Below are 20,512 nucleotides of genomic sequence, written 5' to 3'. Positions count from 1 at the left end.
AGATACATTTTTAAAAAAGGAGCATTTGACGATTACAACAGAATCCAGTACACAAATCTTTAATAAACAAAAAAACAAAAATATGAAATGTGTTCATCTTAGTAAAATCACATATTAAATCAGCACAGACATGGATATGTACACAGCCGTACACTGTGCGAAGAGTGTCGATGAGGAAAACGGTGAGAAAACCCACGTTTCGTCGTTCCAGACTGAACAAAAAGAACACATTAGATTTGCAAATATGAAATGATTGATGTCTAGACGAGTTGCTGCTGCCGCCGAGATTCTGTGACTTTTACGCGTTTGAAATATCACAAAGCACGCTCTGCTGTTTCATTAAGTGTCAGGCATTCGTGTAGAAAAACTGCAGTATAAACATTCTGGTTTAATATATTCTCCCCGTCTGCTTGGCCTCGATTCACATCTCTAACTACCACACTGACATCTAAATTTAAAGTTACTGTTATAGAGTCTCTTATATAGGAAAATATCTGTAAAGTAATAACTGTTTGGCTGAATTGGTTTTAATTTTACACTAATATCCTAAAAACCACAGCCCTTTCGAAGGCAGTGGAGGTCATGTGACGTGCAGTTTTTGAAAACAAAATAGTGTGTTGCTTTACTTGCATTATATAAACTCTTCGTATTCAATGCAGTGAAACAATCAGGAGGTGCTGCAACAAAATGCTAATTACACTTCAAATCCCCCATCGTGGGTTGAATATAGACATTTAATAAATTATACACTATAAATGTAAGTTATAAATGTGTTTGTTCACTATATTTTAATTCCTCTTGTCAGCAGCCGAGTGTTTGATGTGAACCAGGGGTTCCTGAGGTACAGGTAGAGACCTCCAAAATGTTTAAAAAGAACCAGTTTGGCCATATTGCTATTGGATAATTATTAGGCACAATTAGGGCATCTTCAGTTACATTTTTTTTTCTACTGTTTATACAGTTTTCTACTATTATTTATTATTGTTATGTTTTTCTTGTAACTCTGGCACAACAATTTCCTTCGGGATAAATAGAGTTGTTCTTATTCTTATTCAAATGAAAAAAAATAAGATGAATTTTTTTTCCAAACAGAAAATATTCCATAAATCACCAAATTGCAAAAAAACGTGACCTTAAATCTAGCTGCAAATAAGAAGAAAATTAGATTTTTTTTTTTTTTTTGGGGGGGGGGGGGGAATTAAAGAGTAACAATACGACTCATCTTCTTCTGGGGGAGATTTAAGATATATCCAATGATGATCAAAACATTTGAAAGTAGTAGAAGTTTTGTTCTTAACGAGAATAACGACAGCTTCGTTCTCTCAACCACTTTGGCACGTTTGGGGCTGCCAAGCGATTCTTGCATCTCTCCTTTTGGGGGTCACAACCCGAATCCAAGAACCCCCGGTTTGAACGGACGATGAAAGGCAATATATTAATATAAAACATGTAGTTATAAGAGTTATGACCATTGGCTAATAGTGAGCCATCGCTGATATCTGTGTTGAAGTTTACCGGCGCTCGTCGCCCACAAGAACACGAGCTTTAACCCCAAACACTGACACCATGTGATGGAAACTGGAACTGCATGGTCGAGCAGCATCACATGACATGTAAACGGAGTTGGGTGAACGTCAAGTTTCGCGACAGTATTTCCCTTTTTGCACAAATGAAACTGCTTGTTCTTCTGGTCTCTGGTTTTGGACGAGTTAAGAGCTTCTCTGTCTGTTTCGATTGACAAATGTGAGGCAAGACGAGGGAAAATATTTACAAAGAATGTAGAAAGCTTAATGCCCCCCCCATGACCCAATTAATTTCGAATAACGTCTAATTCTGCTACGCTACAACAAAACGCGTTGTTATTCAAAGCAACATTATGCAGGATTTTTTTTTGGCTTAATCTAAGAGTTTCAGCATCGTTTTGACGTAAACCGAGTGGAAAAGGTTGATTCTGTCATTTCGCCTCCGAGCTCCAAATGTTAATCTGTAACTTTGTTGCTCCGGCCAACCCTCTGGAAGCTCATTGGGGATTTGAAAACTAGGAAAGGGCTTCATGCTAAAAGTTCCACCGAAGACTTTTCTCCTCCGTTGCTGCTTCAGTTGCGTAAGACAGTGACCGTAATAACTTGAATTTCTTTCCTTTTAAGAGAAATGAAGAGTTTCACAACATGGCAGTGCTTGCATTACATGTTCAGACCACCATGATGGAACAGATCAGGTCCTGGACGGCCATACATATGGCAGATGAGGCGTAAGACTGGTGGCGGTAAGCGTTCAGCTTGTTGAGAACGCTGTCGGCTCTAGCAAGTCTCGCGGAAAGCTGATTGGTGGGGCTTCCGGCTTGTGGAGACAGTTAGTGACACCGATTGGCAGCAGCTGCTGATTCCTCCAGCGTGAATGTGATAATAATCCATCTTCATGCTTGCAGTTTGTTAGCGAAAGTCACAATTTGTAGCCCGTTTGTGCAGCTGACGGGGCGGGACGGGCCTCGGACCATCGGCACCATCGCTCGGTCATGTGATCAAGGAATTGTTGGATTTACGGGGTCGATGTCCCCCGTTTCAGGTCGATGACTGACAGAGCGGAATTCTAAGAAAAACAGAAGCACCAGTATTTTTGCAGCAGAAGGTCTATAAAAAGCATGGCCACCATACTTGTAGTTCCACAATTTGGCCACTAGGCGCCAGAGCGCTGCTCCTCCTCCCCAGGGAGGTTGGGGTTTGATTTAAAGTCTGATTTTTAGTAATGCGAGTACTGCAGCAGTTCACCAAGGAACTGGCGTCCTGTAGTTCAGCACCCGCATCAGCGGGAGGCGCCGCCGCGCTGCAAAAACTACATAATGTTGCTTTAATGAGGTAAAAATAAAAATCCAAGTGACATGTCATGCAGCGGTGATTACCGCAGAGGTTCCCGTCAGGGGGTAAGATAAAAGAAAGATTTTTTTACTGCATAATTGTCTGTGAGTCCTCTTTGCAGCAGTTTTTTTTAGCCTTTTAAACAAGTTTTTACTAAATCAGTGCTGATATTAGTCGTGTGTAAAATCGGTGGTGTCTCTTGCACCCGATTGGTCCTCTGCAAAGACTGAGGTAAGACACTGGTGACCCTCTGAGCTGCATCTCTAGTCCTAGTTTTTTTTGTTTTTGTTTTTTTTGAAGTTGGCATCTCCTCAGGGTGACGAGGTGGAAGGCAACGTTCCCCGAGAGGCTTCAGAGCGGGACGTCGGGGGCGTCTCGGCACAGCGAGGAGACTGCGTGCTCGCCCGGTATCGGCAAACTCTCCGGTTGCTTACTCTGGTCGTGCTCCAGGTTCTGCAGGTCTTCGAGCATTTCCTCGATCAGAGGAGGCATGGAGCCCGGGATCTCCATCTTCAGCGTCACCACCCGCTCGGCCCCTGTGGAGACGGTCACAAGTATCGGGTCTTTCAATAAAGTCTCGACAGCACATTACTTAAGGAGCAGTTATGGTGCCATATCGGGCTTGTCTGAGGCTACTCTAGAAGATTCGGGCCTCCATCTCCAACACCCAGAGCAGAGCAGCTGCTACAACGGCAGAAAACTTCCACCGACTTCTGTAACTCTGGAAAGGGAAGTTCTCCCCGTTAAAACACCGGTTATGCATTGCCCTGTTTCCTCCATGGACATGTGATGTCCAGGTCACCACAGTCAACCATCCATCTCCATCTATCTTCTCCTGTCACACCACCTAATTTCTGATTTCAGGTAATGTCTTGGTGATTTCAGAATACTTTCAGTTAATTTATTGATGATTTCAGGCAATTTGGATGATTTTAGATACATTCTTGTTGATTTCAGGTGACTAGATACTTTTAGTTAATTTCCTGATCATTTCAGGGAATTGTTTTATGATTTGAGGCAATTTCTTGGTAATTTCAGGTGACTTGTTCACACCTTTAGCGCTGATGCTGCGCAGATCCGTGATCTTCATCAGTGCTTTGGGGAACATGAGCGGCATGCTGGGCCGTCGCTTGCGGGAGTAGATCTTCAGCGCCTCCAACAGCGGCTCCTGCAGAACCTCCACCTTGGACGGCTCCTTCAAGTCCTGACGATCTGCCCCGACACAGAGACAGTTATCCGTCTTTCCCTTCTTTAGGAGGAGTTGCCACATGGTTTATAGTCACTGGAGCGCTTTGACCTATCAGGTTGTAGCTTTGCAGAATAATCACCATGGCAACAGAGGCTTGGCAATTCATAAACAAGCTACCAGAAGGACTGAAAACAGTTTATTCAGAGGAACGGCGTATCGGCAGAGTAGCAGTTTGACTCCTCTTTGATTTGAATGTAAACATTTTAAAATGAGTAAATTAAATTGAAGAAATTAACAGAATATCACTGATATTAACTATCTAGATAATTGAAGATTAAAAACTAGAAATGGTTCTTAGATAGATTTTCTTGCATCACAGCAACTTTTTTTTACTGATTTTAAGGGATTTTTTTCCTCAGGAATTTGTCCATTTTTATTTCTTTTTTTTCTTTATCTCTGACTTTGGTTTAAAATAAGCAAATTTATTTTAAATGTGTTAAAAAATATGATTAACGCTGAGTGTACCAAAAACAAAAAAACGAGAAAGAAAAAATTACAACGCAATAACTCAAAGGAATACAAAGAAAAATTTAAATCCTAACTGGTATATTCTACTGGTAAAAGCCATTAAACAATTTGCGGGAGCCGGAGCAGCAGTACCTCCGGACACCAGACAGATGGCGCTGAGGAGGCCGCTCTCCGTGTCGTCCATCTCCAGCGGCAGCAGCTGCCCCGCAAAGGTGAAGACCTGGTCGGTCAGCGGCCCGAAGCCGGCGTTGTGGATCTGCGTGCGGGTCAGAGTCAGGCCGTCGGAGAAGGTCATGGTGTCCTGGTCGGGGGTGTAACGAGTGCAGATCCTCAGAATCTGGTGAGGGAGGATGCAGAGAGGAGACGCTGGGCGCTGACCTGATTGATTCCATGTGTTTTATTCAGTCTTTTTCTTCCTACGTTATTGACGAGTACGCCTATCCAAACTTGGAAAACACGTTAAAATGGCTGTTAGCTTTAAAACAGAGTATTGGGGACCCCTGGGGATCAAGGGAAGTACTGCAGGAGTGTAAAATACAATAAATATAAATAAATACAAATGCTCCCCGCCCCACCTTTTTTCCCCAAAGTTCAAATGTCTTAAGATACACATGAACATGAATCCAACATATCGTAGGCAGTGGATGACTAAAGCCAGGAGACGTTATCGTTCAGTCACAAAATGCAGACAGGAGCTCCAACGATATTGGTTTCAATATCAATGTTTGAAATAAAAAGCTTCCATGCGTGATTGTCATGCAACTGACAGACAATGTTGAGGCAATAGTATCGGCTGACAAAGTGTGTTTGTAAACAGCAGTGAAACGGCCATCCCATACTGGACTAACACCTAACCGGTTTTACAGTTACACACTTAAAACTGAAATGTCGTAAGGATATCTTAAGAGTCTTACTGAAGTCTTACCCAGGTCGCAGCACACTTCCGTCATTTCGGTCATGAAGTGTAAGGTGGAAATCTCACAGTCTTACAACAGTCGTAGATCAGTCATTACTCAGTCTTGGGGTTACGACAGAGTCTGATTTTATCGCAAGTCTTTCAGTCTTTTAAGTGACGTAACACAATCAACAACCAATAGATGAGCTCTGACTAAACCGGAAACAGGAAATCTGGTCGACAAACTATCACTAGAGTGACATTGGCGGCAGAGACGGTATTTGTTGGCGGTATGGATGACGTCCCGATCAGTAAGGAGTGTCCTGTAAGAGGAGCGGATGGTGGAGCTGTGGGCAGAACAGCCCGGCTTGGATGATGTCAACTCTCCAATGTATCGCGGCTAAGCGGAGAAGGAAAAGCGATGGAGTGAAATAGCAGAGGCTCTGCAGATACCCAGGGAAAACATCAGATGGGGAGGGGGGGATTGCTGAAAGAAGCTAGTTGTAGTTTTAATAATTAATAATAATTTATACTTTATTAATCCCTCTTGGGGAAATTTCTTCTATAGTCTAATTCCAGGAATGAGCCCCCATGAGCCTTTTCCAAATCTGTGTGTAAGACGGGTGTAAGATTTGCAGTCTTTGTAAAATCTCAGTTAAGTCTGAGGCTTAAAACTCTAAAATGAGTCTTTAGAAGCGAGAGGATGGTTTAACACAAGTCTTTTGGAAATCTTTCCAAGTCTTTCAATTTATGGGTGGCATTAGTCATTTTACCTTGCAGGCATTTAAAATAAAAACATGTTTATATGAACTTAGGCCTTTCTGTGTGCAGTTTGCATGTCTGTGTTGGCTTACTGTTTCCTCTCACTAACCAAAAACATGCTTCGTTCATTAGAGACCCTTATTATCCAAATTGTAAATGTGAATGAGGGTGAATGGTTGAATGTCTCTCGATGTGGTGTGATTTCCAAGCTGGGATCGGCTGCAGCACCGGACTCTGCAAACCTGAGTGCAGGATGAACGGTACAGGTGATGAATTAATGAGTAAATATAGAATTAAATGAACCGGTGAAGAATTTGAAGAGCTTCATAATGAATGCAAGGTATGTTTATACATGGCATTAAGCCCAGTTCAATGTATACAGAATATTGTCTCTCCTCCATTTTTCTATCAGTTTGAGCCTGAAAAACATTAAAGACTTAAAATATATTTGTGATTATTCTTCTTGTCTTGACATTTTGTGATTGAAAGAATTATTGCTATCTTCAACTATTTTTTGCAGTTTTTCAAGGACGTTTCTAAAACACGATTTGAATTAATTCCTGAAGGACTTTTGAGTCATACAGTAGGGTAAACGGTCTCAGCTCGTATAGCACTTTTACACCTCACTTTCACAGCACTTTATGCTTGATAGCATTCACACACACACACACACTCATACGCCGATGGCGGCAGGGCTGCTACGCAAGGCGCTAACCAGGCCATCGATAGCAAGTGGGGGGGGGGGTTCAGCTCGGGAAAAATCGAACCGCCAACCCCCCACACACACACACTAAAAATAAAATCATAAAAATACAATAAAAAAAACAAAATAAAATAAAACATTTAAAAGTGATACTTTACGATTTTTTTCAACATTCAAACCCACCCAATATCTCCATGACACAATGCAACTTATATGTCCGATTGCACTGATAATCGATGTTTCAGTCTAAATGTACGTGCACGTGGTCGTGATATCGGAGGAGACGCGTGGCCGTACCAGGATGTCTAGGCAGGCGGCTTTCAGCAGCGTGATCTGGTCGGCGATGGTTAGACCCGTGAAGCCCGGGACCCGTTTGGCGAACTCCACCACCTTGATGATGCACTTGGTGGCGAGTTCGCTGAACTTGTCCCACAAGCCGAGGTCCAGCTGGATCCTGTGGTCCGAGCTGGAGTTCTGGACCAAAGGGGAGAAGCTCACCTTCGGTTCACTGGCTCACCTCCATGTTATCTTCACACGTATGTTAATCAAATATTGTTTATTTTTGTTGTTTATATTATTGTATAGTATAGTACTAGTGACACAATTGCTTTAATTACTTTAAAAAAAAAAAAAAACTTTCATAATTTCAAAATGGGTGCGTAATTAATTTAAATTAGAAACAGCCATGCTGCAAAAATTCTAAAAAAAAAAAAAAAAAAACAGATTTAAAATGAATACGAAATAAATGAATTTGAAAACATGTAGAGGAACTAAAAGTGAGAGGACCCCGTAAATTTTAGAAAACTTTTTAAAATTCAAAATTTACCCCAAAAAAAGGAAGAGATTCAGTAAAAAGGGAAAATTTAATTGAATAAAGGGGGAAAAAAGAAAACTACCCCCAAAATATTCTTAGCATTGTCATTGTTTCTCGACACCTGCCTTGTATCAGTATCTTATCCCCGTGGAGAGACAGCTCCCAAAACTTACGGTGGTATATTTTCCCAGCTGGCAGAGGGAGGGGAACGTCTCCCTGTGGGCTCTGCAGATCTTCTCCACGACCAGGCCCAGCTCCGCCGTCAACTCGTACGTTTCCATGATGGTCATCTTCACCGCCTCCTTCTTTCCCTTCCTCCGGTTTCTGTCGTTCCTCACCGCTGTTGAGAAAAGGGGGTTGGAGGAATGCATTGACCCGGGGCCTCAACGACTTGATCAATAACAGTTGATGATAACATGAATAACTGATATCATGAGTTGCTTTTATTTTGAGTTTTTTGAAATAATCTTGTTATTCAAATATAACTAGTCTCAGAGAGTGTATCTACTTGATTTTAATCCAGATTAATTTCTCTTCAGTAAAAACTGTTCAGCACTTTCAGAAATATTTTAATTCCTTTTATTAGATGGTCAAACATTCAAGAGGTTTGACTCTTGTTTTATAATCCCTTTGCGTCACATTCATTTTTCTGTTACTAATGACGTTCATGCTAATCTTATGTAATCCTGTGGGTCTTTTTTTTTTTTTTATGAAACTGAAAATAATAAACGTATTCTTTTCACAGCTGCACTGAAATGGATCTGATTTTTTCCACAATTTGACACAATTTCTGTAGTTTCCTGAAAGTGGCCCAGATAAATCACCGAATGAAGGCACTCATCGGTTTGCAGGACGGAGGGTTTTCCCTCCTGGCAGTGACCGGCGGTCAAGTCACCTCTGCCTGAAGTCAACACACTAACCGGGCTAACCTATCGTGAGCATTTTGGTAACAGTGTCAACACGTTTACAGGCGTCCCAGTGACTGGGCTCCGCCAACGCACATGTGCTTCGTTTTGGTTACGTAACGGCTCCTTCCTGGATGCCCTACATCCAGCGGGAGAGTAAACACTCCATGTGAGATCATGTTACGTGCCGGCTGACGCGGCTGGTTACACGGCACCCCTGTGTCTACTACATGTGACATGTTATGTAACAACTTGTGTGTCAGTGTATGAGTGAGGAGGGACGGGAGCGTGCCGTCGCCAGGGTGATCCGTCAAGGCCGCCCCATCGTGCCGACGCCTCCCTCCATGTAACACACAAACACACACACCCCTTTATGTAGGTCACCACAATTTGTGGGTGAGGTTTTGGTTTACTGCGGAGGGACGACAGCGCTGCAGCGGCAGCTTCCCCCACTTCCCTGAGGCTCCGACTTTTCCTGGCATTATGTTCCCCTTCTTGGAGCCTTTGGTTCTGCTAAAGTTATCCAGAACAGTAATGGGCTTTAAAAGCACCACAGAAATTGAGAGGAAAAAAAATTCAACAATTCAATGTCTTTTTCTTAGCGATTGATACTTCCCTAGTTTTAGTACACCGCTACTCAGCATTATCATTTAGTTTTTCTTCTTCAGAAAATAACTCTCATGATTAAATTAGCTTAAGAAGATAAAGTGCACCGTAAATTCTTTAAAATGTCACCGGCAAGAAGTAACCTATTATTAATTAGTGTAACTGCGGCACTCATTTACGAGAAATTCTCTAAAAACATTATTCAATTTTTTACTGTTAAAAGTTCAACAACAAAGTAAGCATTTTCAACAAATAAACAGGAATTATCTTAAATTTAGAAAAGGAAATTCAACATCTGTGAATCAGGAGTTTGGTTAATCGTTTAGCAAAGGTAGCCGCGTCACTGCTCGATGACTGACATAGCTGAGGAGCCGAGTTAGATTAGCATGATGTTAAACATCAAACTCAACAGTACTCTGAGGGATCTTGAGTATTTAGGTAAGTTTAGAATAAAAGTATAAAGGTAAGTTTTGGAGGTATTTTTTTTAGCTTCAAGTGGCGGCAAAAACATGAGTGGTTTACTGTAACTTTTGGGCCGTTGACAAACCTGAATATAAGCCGAACCCGCTCAATTTGAAAAGAAAAAAAGATTAAACATATATACTGTAGGTCGCACCTGGCTGCAAGTGTCCATTTGAAACACGAGATATTTACACAGAAAGTTATTTTCCTTTTGATTAAATCCGTACCGCAAATGCTTTTTCCAGCGTCAGTTAAAAAAAACCTGTCTTCGTCTTTATCCTGTGTCTGAATTAAACGGCCTCAGAATTCCTCTGTCACACACTTCCCTCTTTTCTCATTGGTTGTAGCTCTCATTTTCACTTGTGTAAGCCGCATGCATGTGTTCTGCAGGGTCTCTGTGAAATTTCATTGGTCCAATGTGACAAAGCTCAATAATATGGCAGCACGAGGCTCGTCTTCCAATCAAATCCAAAAATTAGCCGCATAATTGTTTAAGCTGCGGTGTTCAAAGCATGGGAGAAAAAGTAGAAGCTAATAGTCCGGAAATGATGGTAATTCCACCACTGGGTCACCAGGTAACTGAAGTCTGCAACCATTTATGCAACGCAAACACATTCACTCCACGTGAGCTGCCAATCACAATGGCCCTGGGGGAAGGGAATTATGTAAGGCCCCCTGACGAAAGACATCTAATATCTCCGCCGGTTTCGTAATTTGAAATGAGCAGGCTTTTGTAACGCGACACCTGCCACTGGGCGGGTGAGCGCTGACTCACACTCCTTGGACATCCCCACGGCGAAGCAGCGCTGCAGCCGGCAGTACTGGCAGCGGTTCCTGGTGATCTTGTTGATGATGCAGTTTCTGTCGCGGTGGCAGGTATAGACCATGTTCTTCTGGACGCTGCGGCGAAAGAAGCCCTGCGAGGAGAGACCGAAGCTGAGCGATTCAACTAAAAGTTAACTGCGCTCTTGATGCGAATCAATAAAATTAAACAATGGCACTTCACATGGATGATAAAAGCCCCCCAAAACACTTGAAATGAATCTTAAGACTTCAAAATGTTAAAAAAAGAAATTAAAAAGAATGCATTTAATCGTGCAAAGGAATCATTTCTATTAGATGGGAAATTTTCATCAAAGAAGAACTGAATGTAAAAACACATCTGAGATTAAAACTCAGTTGGAATCAAGATCACAAGTTCCAAAAAAATTAAATGAAACTCCCGAATTATAATAAAGTGCATGATGGTGATTGTAAAACTATAACAAAAAACTAAGAATTCTATTGTTAATGAAATACATTTAATGGTGAAATCAAATAAAGCACAGAATATTAATAGTGAAACTTAATTGGTATTTGGAGAATATCATATTCTAGCAAATATTTTAATAGACAATTCTAACTGTGGGGAAGAAAAAAAATAGGGCAATTGTATTTTGCAAATTAAACAAAAGAAACACACACAAGGAATGATATACACTAGGCTATAGTAAATGAAAAAAAGCTAAACTACGGTTAAATACAAGAGACAGAGCAGAATAAGCAACACCATCATGGTATTGATGAATAAAATCAATCTGGCATTTGAAGGCGGTTTAGCCGTCACAGCCCCTCTTACACTGACAGATCTGTCCATTTCCTGTTTATTGGATTATTATCAGCTTTGTGCCTTTAAATCACCAGAAACTCTAAATGAGCAGATTAAACCCTTCATCTTACTGACAACTCTCGAACCACTCGATGTGTTTATTCATCACTGATGAAGACTAAATGATTTACAGCTCCCGCTTCGTGGCGACGACTGCTACCATCTCACACGTCAGCGTGTTACGTTACCTTGCAACCCTCGCAGGCGCTGACGCCGTAGTGGTACCCGGATGACTTGTCCTGACACACGAAGCAGGGCTTGTAGGTGCGTGGGGGCGGGGGCGGCGAGGAGGGGGCGCCGGCGAATAGGTCGTCCGACCCCGAGCTGCAGCTCCGGCTTCCCACCGCTGGGGGAGAAACAACACGGGAAGTGACATTGAACGCCTTCAAACGGGAACGTGAACGGATCAGGTCAACCTCACCCCGCTGAGGTTTGTTGAAATCAGGGGTTCCCACACATTTTCGCCCTTATGAGCTACTTTTAAAATGACCTATCTACAATAAAAATGCTGACTTACGTCTATCAATCAGTACAATGTCGGTGATGATGCAACCTCTGCACCGGTCTGTCTTGGTGAAGGCAAAGCTCAAAATTTACCGGTTGATTTACATTCCTATCCTTACCTATGGTGATGAGCTGTGGGATGTAGAAATTAGAAATCAGAAATTAGCTTTCTCCACATGGTGCCCACACTCTCCCCTAGAGATAGGATGAGGAATTAAGCCATCTGAGAGGGGCTTAGAGTTGAGTCGATGCTCCTCCACATGGAGAGGAGTCAGACGAGGCGGCTCGGGCATCTGGTTAGGATCCCTGGAAGGAGAGGGGAGTCTGGGCCTCTCTGCTTAGGATAAGCGGTAGACAATAGATGGAAGGTTTGATGGAAGTAAATCCTGCGTTTCTCTAGCTAAATGTAAAAAAGGCCTCAAAATAAAACGATTATATAATTTCTTGTGTAGTTCCAGATTTCTATTTCGGAGAATCCGCCTCATATATTGCACGTTTTTTGCCCATTCATTCGTGCCATTTTCCAAACCGCCCAAGCCCAATGGCAGTGGAACAAATGATCCCCGCGGACCGTCACATGACCTGGCACCCGGGTGTGTGTGTGTGGGGGCACGTGGCATTCATGATCTGACTATGCTGGAAAAAATGCGCCCATCCAAAAAGCCAGGTTTCACTGCAGCTGTTCCGTTCTGACAGCTCTCAGGATCAAATATCCAGGAAGGGAGGGATATCTGCGACCCCCGGCTATTTCCCGGTGCAATAGCATTTACGCCGCTTAAGAAGGGTTTAGCATCAAAAACATCAGCTGACAGATTTTGTTCAATCTTGGGGGGGGGGAGCCTGCCGCCACAGCTCTGACCGGATCGAGTGTCAACATCTGGCCGATCGACAACAACAATTTGAAACTCATCCCGCCGTTGCAGACATGGCTGCAGGCTTGCGTCTGGGTGGGCGGGGGTGAGGGGGTCTCCTTTCTTATCAGGCCTTTTCAGACTCTGAGGCAAAAGAGAAAGACATTCCAGCCGTCCTAACCCAGATAAGAAAGGCTGCTCTGCTCCTCCGCAGGAGAACTCCCCCGCAGGACGGCCCCGGAGAGCGGGGATTCTGGAAGAGACTCCTGTTTGACCGCTGGACGACACAGACATATGACACCATCAGCATCTATGCTGATCCTGGCAGATATACTGATATCCGCTCAGATATGTGCTCAAAATAATCCGCACTCTCTGTGTGGAGGCTTCATATTCTCCCACAGTCAAAAACATGCAGGAGGTTCATTGGAGAGCCTTAATTGCCCTGATGTCTGAATAAGAGAATAAACCGCTGTTAGTCTCCATATGATGGGTGAATGAGTGAAGAAATGGGTGTCATTTAAATGTGGCTGTGAATTGTTGTAGGTCTCTATATGACATGGGAATAAATTGAGTTGTCTATGAGAGAGTGAGTGGTTGTATGTCTCTATATGAGAGGCGAAAGGTTGTATGTCTATATGATTGTGAGAGAGTGAGTGAATGGGTGTAAATGAGTGAGTGATTGATTGTATGTTGCTTTTTGTGGCCCTGCAATCAACTTGCAATGGCTCCGGGTTGAACGCCGCCGCTCAAACAATGATAGCTGGAATAGGCGCCCGCACCAGTGCGACCCTGAGAGCAACATAAGCGCTATGGATAATGACTGGATGAATAAATACAGAACGGGTGCAGCATTTCTTATACAATTCTGAATGTGATATGAATGATTGAAAACTGTCTTTAAAAAACTAAGAAATAAATCACTCTCTTTAAGGGGACTCAGGGTAAGGTGGGGTTTGGTGTGATGCCTGTTTTGTTTTTTAAACCAGTATTGACACGGTTATTGATCACACAACTGAAATCACTGTCATGTTGAGAAGCTATTTATAAAATTGTGAAAACTCTAATATCAGGCAAGTTGGAGAAAAGAGGAAAGACGTCGGCTGATAGAGCGATTAATGAGTGATCGATCACAAGGAATTATCACAATGGAAATAACATCTGTTGTCTATTTTTATCCTTGTTGTCATTCTGTCATCTATTCTTATCCTTGCTGTTGTCTGCATCCATTTAAATGTATTGTTATTGTTGCGCTGCTGTGACAAATCAATTTCCCCTAAGAGGATCAATAAAGTATTATCTTATCTTAACATATACACACACATCACCTCAGTGTTAAAGCTAAACCGAAGCACAGATTCAGAATCTTTTCCTTCAATGAATGTGCCCTCACCCCAGACACACACACACACACACACACACACACACACACACACATACACACACACATACACACTTGTCCATTCACCTCCACCTCCCTGACTGAAAAGAGGGGCAGGCCTCCTTCAAGGGGGCACAAAAACGAGAAAGATTGTTCATCTCCGTCCCCTTGAACTCGTGACCTCTAGTTGAACCGGGAATCGGGGGGTCACACGGGGACACCCCCACCCCCCAACCCCCTACCCTGGTTTGAGCCCCCTCCCTCCCACTCTAGCATGACACAATGTAGGCGCAACAAGCCTCCCTAAGTGATGGGGTAGAGGAGGAGGTGGTGGAGAACCTAAGTGATGGTGGGAGGAGGGCGGCGGAGCTTCTGATGTAAGAGACAATTAACAGGGTAAATTAATTAGAAGGAAATCCACACAAAAAGAATATTGAATGTAAAGAAATATAGTGTGAAAGACGTCATGGGATGGAAGGTGGAATTTTTAAGATATGCTTGGTCATTATTTCACTGACTTCAAGTGATATATATGTCAAGTGCAATATACCTCAGCATGTTTAAAAGAGCATCCGTTTACAAGAGCGCTATTGCTTGCTCCGATCAGACGTCTCACTTCATTGTATTGCTTTTTATTCATGATTATATTGCGTACCGGATTGTTGCATTTTTCTTTCTTCTTTTGTTTTTGTTTCCTACACCATGAAGCAGCAATCCATTTTCGTTGCGTTTCTGAAATGCAGTGACAATAAAGGCTATTGTATTCTAATTCAATTTTGTTCTATTCATGGTTTTTGGGACAAACCTGACGAATCAAAGAGGTTTACATTGCGTGACACAGAATTTCACTGTTACACTACAAAGTGCTTTTTTTTTTAACTTTTTTTTCTGTGATTAAATACTTTTAAGACCACTCCATGCTAATGAGAAATAAAAATAAACAGCATTTATGTGAATTCTGCAACACAGGAAGGTATTTTTGCCATCAGATCATTTACAGTCATTCACTAAAAGTCTCTTGAGTTTATTAATATCCAAGTTAAATAGTACCGTAATTTCTGGACTATTGAGTGCACCTCAATATAAGCCGCAACGGCTAGCGGATCACTATCTTAGGCTTCCTCATGTGTACTAAAACCGTCAAAGTCATCTTCTTCGGTGTCGGTGTCAAACGGACTCAGAATTTTACAGTCATTTCATCAGTCCGATGTGACGAGGATAAATGTTGCAGGGGCGTGAAGCTCGTTAGCCCCCCAAAAAAATCCATATATTGTTTAAGTGAAAAAAGTCGCAGCTTATTGTCCGGAAATTAGGGTATTTCGAAAATGTATTTTTGGAGACCTATAATAAAGTCTGCTTTGGGATGGAAACACAGATAAAGCCAAACTAAATATCAATTTCATTCTGTTTTAGGTATTTTATAATGATTTTTCTATTTTAGATATTTTAATTATTCTATCTTAGTTAATCTTCTTCCGATCCAAATATTCATATTTAATCACTGCACCAGTAAGTTTGACGTTCTGTGACCCGCCGAGTCGCAGCAGCATCCGTCTGACCTCTGCTTGACCCTGACTTGACCCCTGCATGACCTCGAACACACACACAGCGCCGTCCCGTTTAAAGCTGCTTCTCCTGGTGCACGTGTAATGCGTGCTGAGTGTTTTGACGCGAGACCAGAAGTTTTCTGCACTTTCTGTTTCTCCTGCCAAGAATCGTCAGATCCGAGAACTGGGATCCAGAGCACAAGTCGCGTGGATTTGATAAAGAGCCGTGAGGCCTTCTAAGGGTAAAAAAAAAAAAATGAGAGCAGGGAGGGGAGTATGTCCTCTATATGTTGTATTAAAAATTTATATTTTTCCATATAAGATGAGGAGGAAATGTTTTTCGCTCTGAGGCTAGAAGAGTTTCAAACTGATATAAATAGAGACAAATATAAAAGTGACCTAGATTCTCAGTGAAACCGAGACGAAAAAAAAATGCTAGACTGACTCTGTCCTTTTAACTTCAACAGAAATATTGATTTTCACTTTCCTCTTCCACTAAAGAGACAATCCAAGATCGTTATATGCAAACTCGAGCCATTTTAATTTGTAATTAGCATTTTTAACCTGAAGGAAATCATCCATCGATGGGTTGTAAAAAGCTAAAAATACAATCAGGATGGCTGCAACTGTGGGGTCAAACCCTTTTGCATTTGGTTGTGCAAGCAAAGAGAATGAACACAGTTCAACTCTCAGTTAGTTAGAAAATGAAATAATATTGAAGAGGAAAAACTCAAGATTCCATCACAACTTGCCTGATGGATGGATAGATACACACCTACATACATATACAAATTATAAAAAGGTAGCATCACCAAAAATAAACATAATGGCATAAGCTCAGGAATATATGTACAGAATGAGATGTATATACATATAGAGAGAAATTGATATATGTGCAGAATGGGATGGATATTTGCTTACACACACACACACTTCCAGAATGCATGATGAAAAAGTACTAACAGAATTGGTATGGACTGTTTCTAAAGAATGTATACATGCAGAATGAGATGTGTATATACAGAAAGTACATATAATAAGGGGAGATCTGTGTGTATGCATGATGAGAAAGATGAAAAGGTTTGATCTCATTAGCTCCTCATTCACAGTGAACAGAAGTGTGTTTGCGACACGCCGGTAGGAAGAAGGTGATAAAAGACTTGACGGGGAAAACAAATAAATCAGATCAATCACACACTGAACTTTCCACCTTGTTTGACTGTTTCTGACCCGTGTATTTCATAAAAACTTGGCAAATATGAGACGGCTTCCCGAGCGTGGAGGTAATCGCTTCAGTCTGGGATATAACTTTACTTCAGTACAGCTGAGAAGTACTTACAGCGGTACTTTTCCATGTTATTTCATAAATCACAGAACTGGCCCGCAGAACATAATCAGCTGATCATTCTATTGATCATTGCAGAACAGATTACAACTCAGACCTGATCCGGACAACAAAACGACTCCGTGTGTGAATTCTGACAGAACCCGAAAACAGCTTGTGATTGACGTGTTTTTTCGCTTGCAAGTAATAGATTACTTGTGACAGAGGAGTAGGTGAGAACTTCACGGCGTCGCCAGGAAGCGGGGAGATGCATGACTGAAACAACATCACCAGGAGTGGGTTTGTGGTTGTGGCACTGCCTTTCCAGAAAAACACCCTCAATGGTCCAAACAGAGGTGACAATAGTACTCAGCTACAGTAATCGAGTACAGTCGACGCACTGGTGCTCATTCAAATCCTTTAGATGCTATTTTACACTTCCACTACAGTAAGCTTCACATGGAAATATTGGACTTTGCACAACACCACACATTACTCCTGACTTCTCCAGTAACTAAGTACATTAGACATTACATATACAGATTTATAAAAAATAAAAGATAAAAGTTTCTTCACATCCCCTCTCTGGCTAAGCAGACTGGTTGAAAACACATCACATTGAAAAATACTGCAGTTTTTGTCAAGTGTACTCAAGGCAGATGGGCGTATAAACACACACACACACACGCACACAGATATATATATATATATATATATATATATATATATAAACACAATTTACAGTAAAGATTATACATGCAATCTTCTGAATTGCTGAAGATATTGCAAAATTAAGTATATCTGATACTTTTACTGCAGTAAAGTCCCCTATGTATGTTTGCATGTATGCATGTATGCATGCATGTGTGGCATTCTGAGCTTCTACTGCAGTGAAAGTACTCCTACCCCAGTGAAAGTCCTGCGTTGAGGATACTTGTAAAAGTATCAGATACACTTAATTTTGCAATATCTTCAGCGATCCAGAAGAATGCCACACATGCATACATAGATGCATACACCCATAGGATGTACACAAACTGGGACGCTTTCTATCTGTGCGCGTGAAAATCACGCATATAATCGTAGTCTCTGTAATCCGGACAAGAGTGGGATTATTCACGCAGGAGTACACATGGATGTCTCCGGAGGCCCGAACACGGTGCACCTACACTGCGAGCATCGGTGGTCCGGCCAGTCGCCCTCCGCCAGCTCGGGGAAATAGGCCGCCAGGTCGTCCTCCTGCTCCGGCAGCGTGCAGCCTGGGCTCGGCATGTAGAAGTCCAGTACGCCGCCGGGACCGAAGCCTTGGAGCTCGATGTGGTCGAACATGCTGGTCCGGGGGGCGGGGAGGGGGGGTTCGGTGGCGTGTTTTCAGGGATCGAAGGCGTCTGTGTCACAGCGACGGCGGCGGCGGCGGCGGAGGAAGAGGAGGAAGAGAAGGGGGGTCGGGTTGGACGGAGGCGGGGAAGGGGAGCAGGTCCATCCCCGGTGCGGCCGCTCCAACCGCCACCGGAAGCCGATTTAAACCGAGGCTGCTTTACATAACAAAGTTATCGAGTGTCCCCGGGCTCGACGACGGCTCCGCGGTGAGGAAGAGGAGGGAGAGGGAGAGGAGAGCCTCTTCATCCCGCCGTCACATCGACCGGTCGCTGTTACTTAATATATGCGCGTGAACTCCTCGTGAACCCTCCGCCGCTGACCTTCGTGTGACCCCTCCTCGCGCGCGCGCGCACAGAAACACACACGTACATATGGCGAGCGTGCGCGCCACCTGACGTCACTCAGCCTGCTGATAAAGAGCCGCGATTCATATTTATTTCGTTTTTCTTCAAATTCCGATTTTTTTTTGTCTTTTTCGTTTTTTCTTCTGTGCTCGGTGAACAGGTTTGAGAAAGGAAGGAAAAACTAAAAGTCTCATTGAGTTTTATGAATATTCAGGTGATATAATATTTTGAAAATGTGTTTTTTCGGGGAGCTACTATAAAGTCGGGAAACACGGATAAATACAAATTCTATATCGGTTTTATCGTATCTTTTTATGATCTAAATATTTATCTGTAATCACCATACAGGTAAACTGGACGTTTTGTGACCCGCGCTCGTGCCGTGTGACGTCACAAGATCCGCCGATGAGGAGCCGCGTTTCAGAGTTTTCAGATTTTTTGTATTTTTATTTTTCTTCAAATTCGTTATTTTATATTTTATTTATTCCACGCATCGTTCTTGGCGAACATGTGACTCGGAAATACATGTCCCTTTGATAAGGAAAAAACTTTACTTTTACAGTAAGTAATGTTGAAATAGAGTAATATGCTCTTAAAACTTAACTTTTAGTTATTCATTTTAGTTATTTATCACATTAAACGTCATTACTAAATTGTCTTTGACGGGCATTAATGTTTTTCCAACCGTGTTTAAATTTATATTTTGAGAAAATTGTTAAACCTTTAAAATGTTCTACTCTGATTAATTTCTAAATCTTTCTTACTCTTTCTTAACAGACTTAAATGCGGCTCATAAATGTATTTGTCATTTTAGAAAATATATTTACATTTTGGAAGAAACAGCATTAAGTCCTTCTTAAGTCTCCTTATTACACCAGGTGTTCCTGTCCCTTTAAGTGACGTCACAGAGGGGGACAAACGTCTCCAAACGCTGGAAATCCTTATAACTCAAATTGCCGGAGGAATAAGATTAAATAAAAACAAGAGGACACTGATCAAATTTACTGCCTGCTCTTTGATCGTCTCTTCATCCTGGGCTATAGCTCTGAGAGAGATACCAGGTTGCATTCCAGCAGAGTGATAACAGATGAAAATCATCGCAAACAGCTGGAAACATCTGGAAACCATGGGAGATAAAGATGAGGGTGCGGGATCTTTGAACCCAGGGTGTCAAACATACGCACACACACACACACACACACACACACACACACACACGCACATCACTCAATATCAACTCCGATACCAAAAAGCAGACAGACAGGCCATTGTACAAAGAATGAAGGGGAGAATTCCAAATCATTCAAAAGTTAACCACCTTAAAACAGAAACCGAAAATGAGGGGATTTATCTGCAGGGTATTATCTCAGCAACAAGTTAACCTAAGAGATCAGCCTATTACTTGCTTTACAAAAATGACAAAGAAATTCCTAAAATACAAACTAATTAGAAGTCAAATATTATGGGTTAACCAGTAAAGTCAGGGGGATAGTTACATTTGTTAAAACACCTCTTCCATCTGCTCCAGGTGACAATCTGAGAAAAAAAAATCCACTTCATCACCTTCATAAAATAATCACCCAAGTCATTTTTTTCAAGTTTTTGAGCAAACACAAAATACTGAGCCATATATTAAACAAGGAGTTAACTCAGTCAAGAAAAAACAAAAAAAAACATTTCGGTCAAAAAATGACTCAGGGTATTATTTAAAGAGGGTATTTACGATATTTAACTTGACTTCTGAACAGATACAGATGGTCTGCATTTGAAAAGAGTGTTCATGCATGGGTGTGTATGTGTGCGTGTGTGCATGG

At 42.0% G+C, this 20,512-nt stretch overlaps 1 protein-coding gene across 1 annotated transcript; it reads right to left on the bottom strand.

Moving 5' to 3' along the window:
• Positions 1-46: 46 nt before the first annotated feature.
• Positions 47-18,659, bottom strand: LOC147230403 (retinoic acid receptor beta-like). The gene is made up of 8 exons (XM_086153788.1): positions 18,144-18,659; positions 11,556-11,713; positions 10,495-10,636; positions 7,920-8,086; positions 7,230-7,406; positions 4,705-4,909; positions 3,909-4,067; positions 47-3,391 (listed from the first exon to the last, which is right to left on the bottom strand). Exons 1-8 carry the CDS (start codon positions 18,301-18,303, stop codon positions 3,207-3,209), a joined length of 1,353 nt encoding a protein of 450 aa, XP_086009914.1. The 5' UTR covers positions 18,304-18,659; the 3' UTR covers positions 47-3,206.
• Between the last annotated feature and the right edge of the window lie 1,853 nt (positions 18,660-20,512).

The sequence above is a fragment of the Fistularia commersonii genome, chromosome 10 (assembly GCF_037954325.1).
Source record: "Fistularia commersonii isolate RoL2024-O1a breed Wild chromosome 10, RoL_Fcom_v1.0, whole genome shotgun sequence".
NCBI lineage: Eukaryota > Metazoa > Chordata > Actinopteri > Syngnathiformes > Fistulariidae > Fistularia > Fistularia commersonii.
Note: the sequence above shows the minus strand (reverse complement) of the source record. Positions and strands in the feature narration are given on the sequence as shown.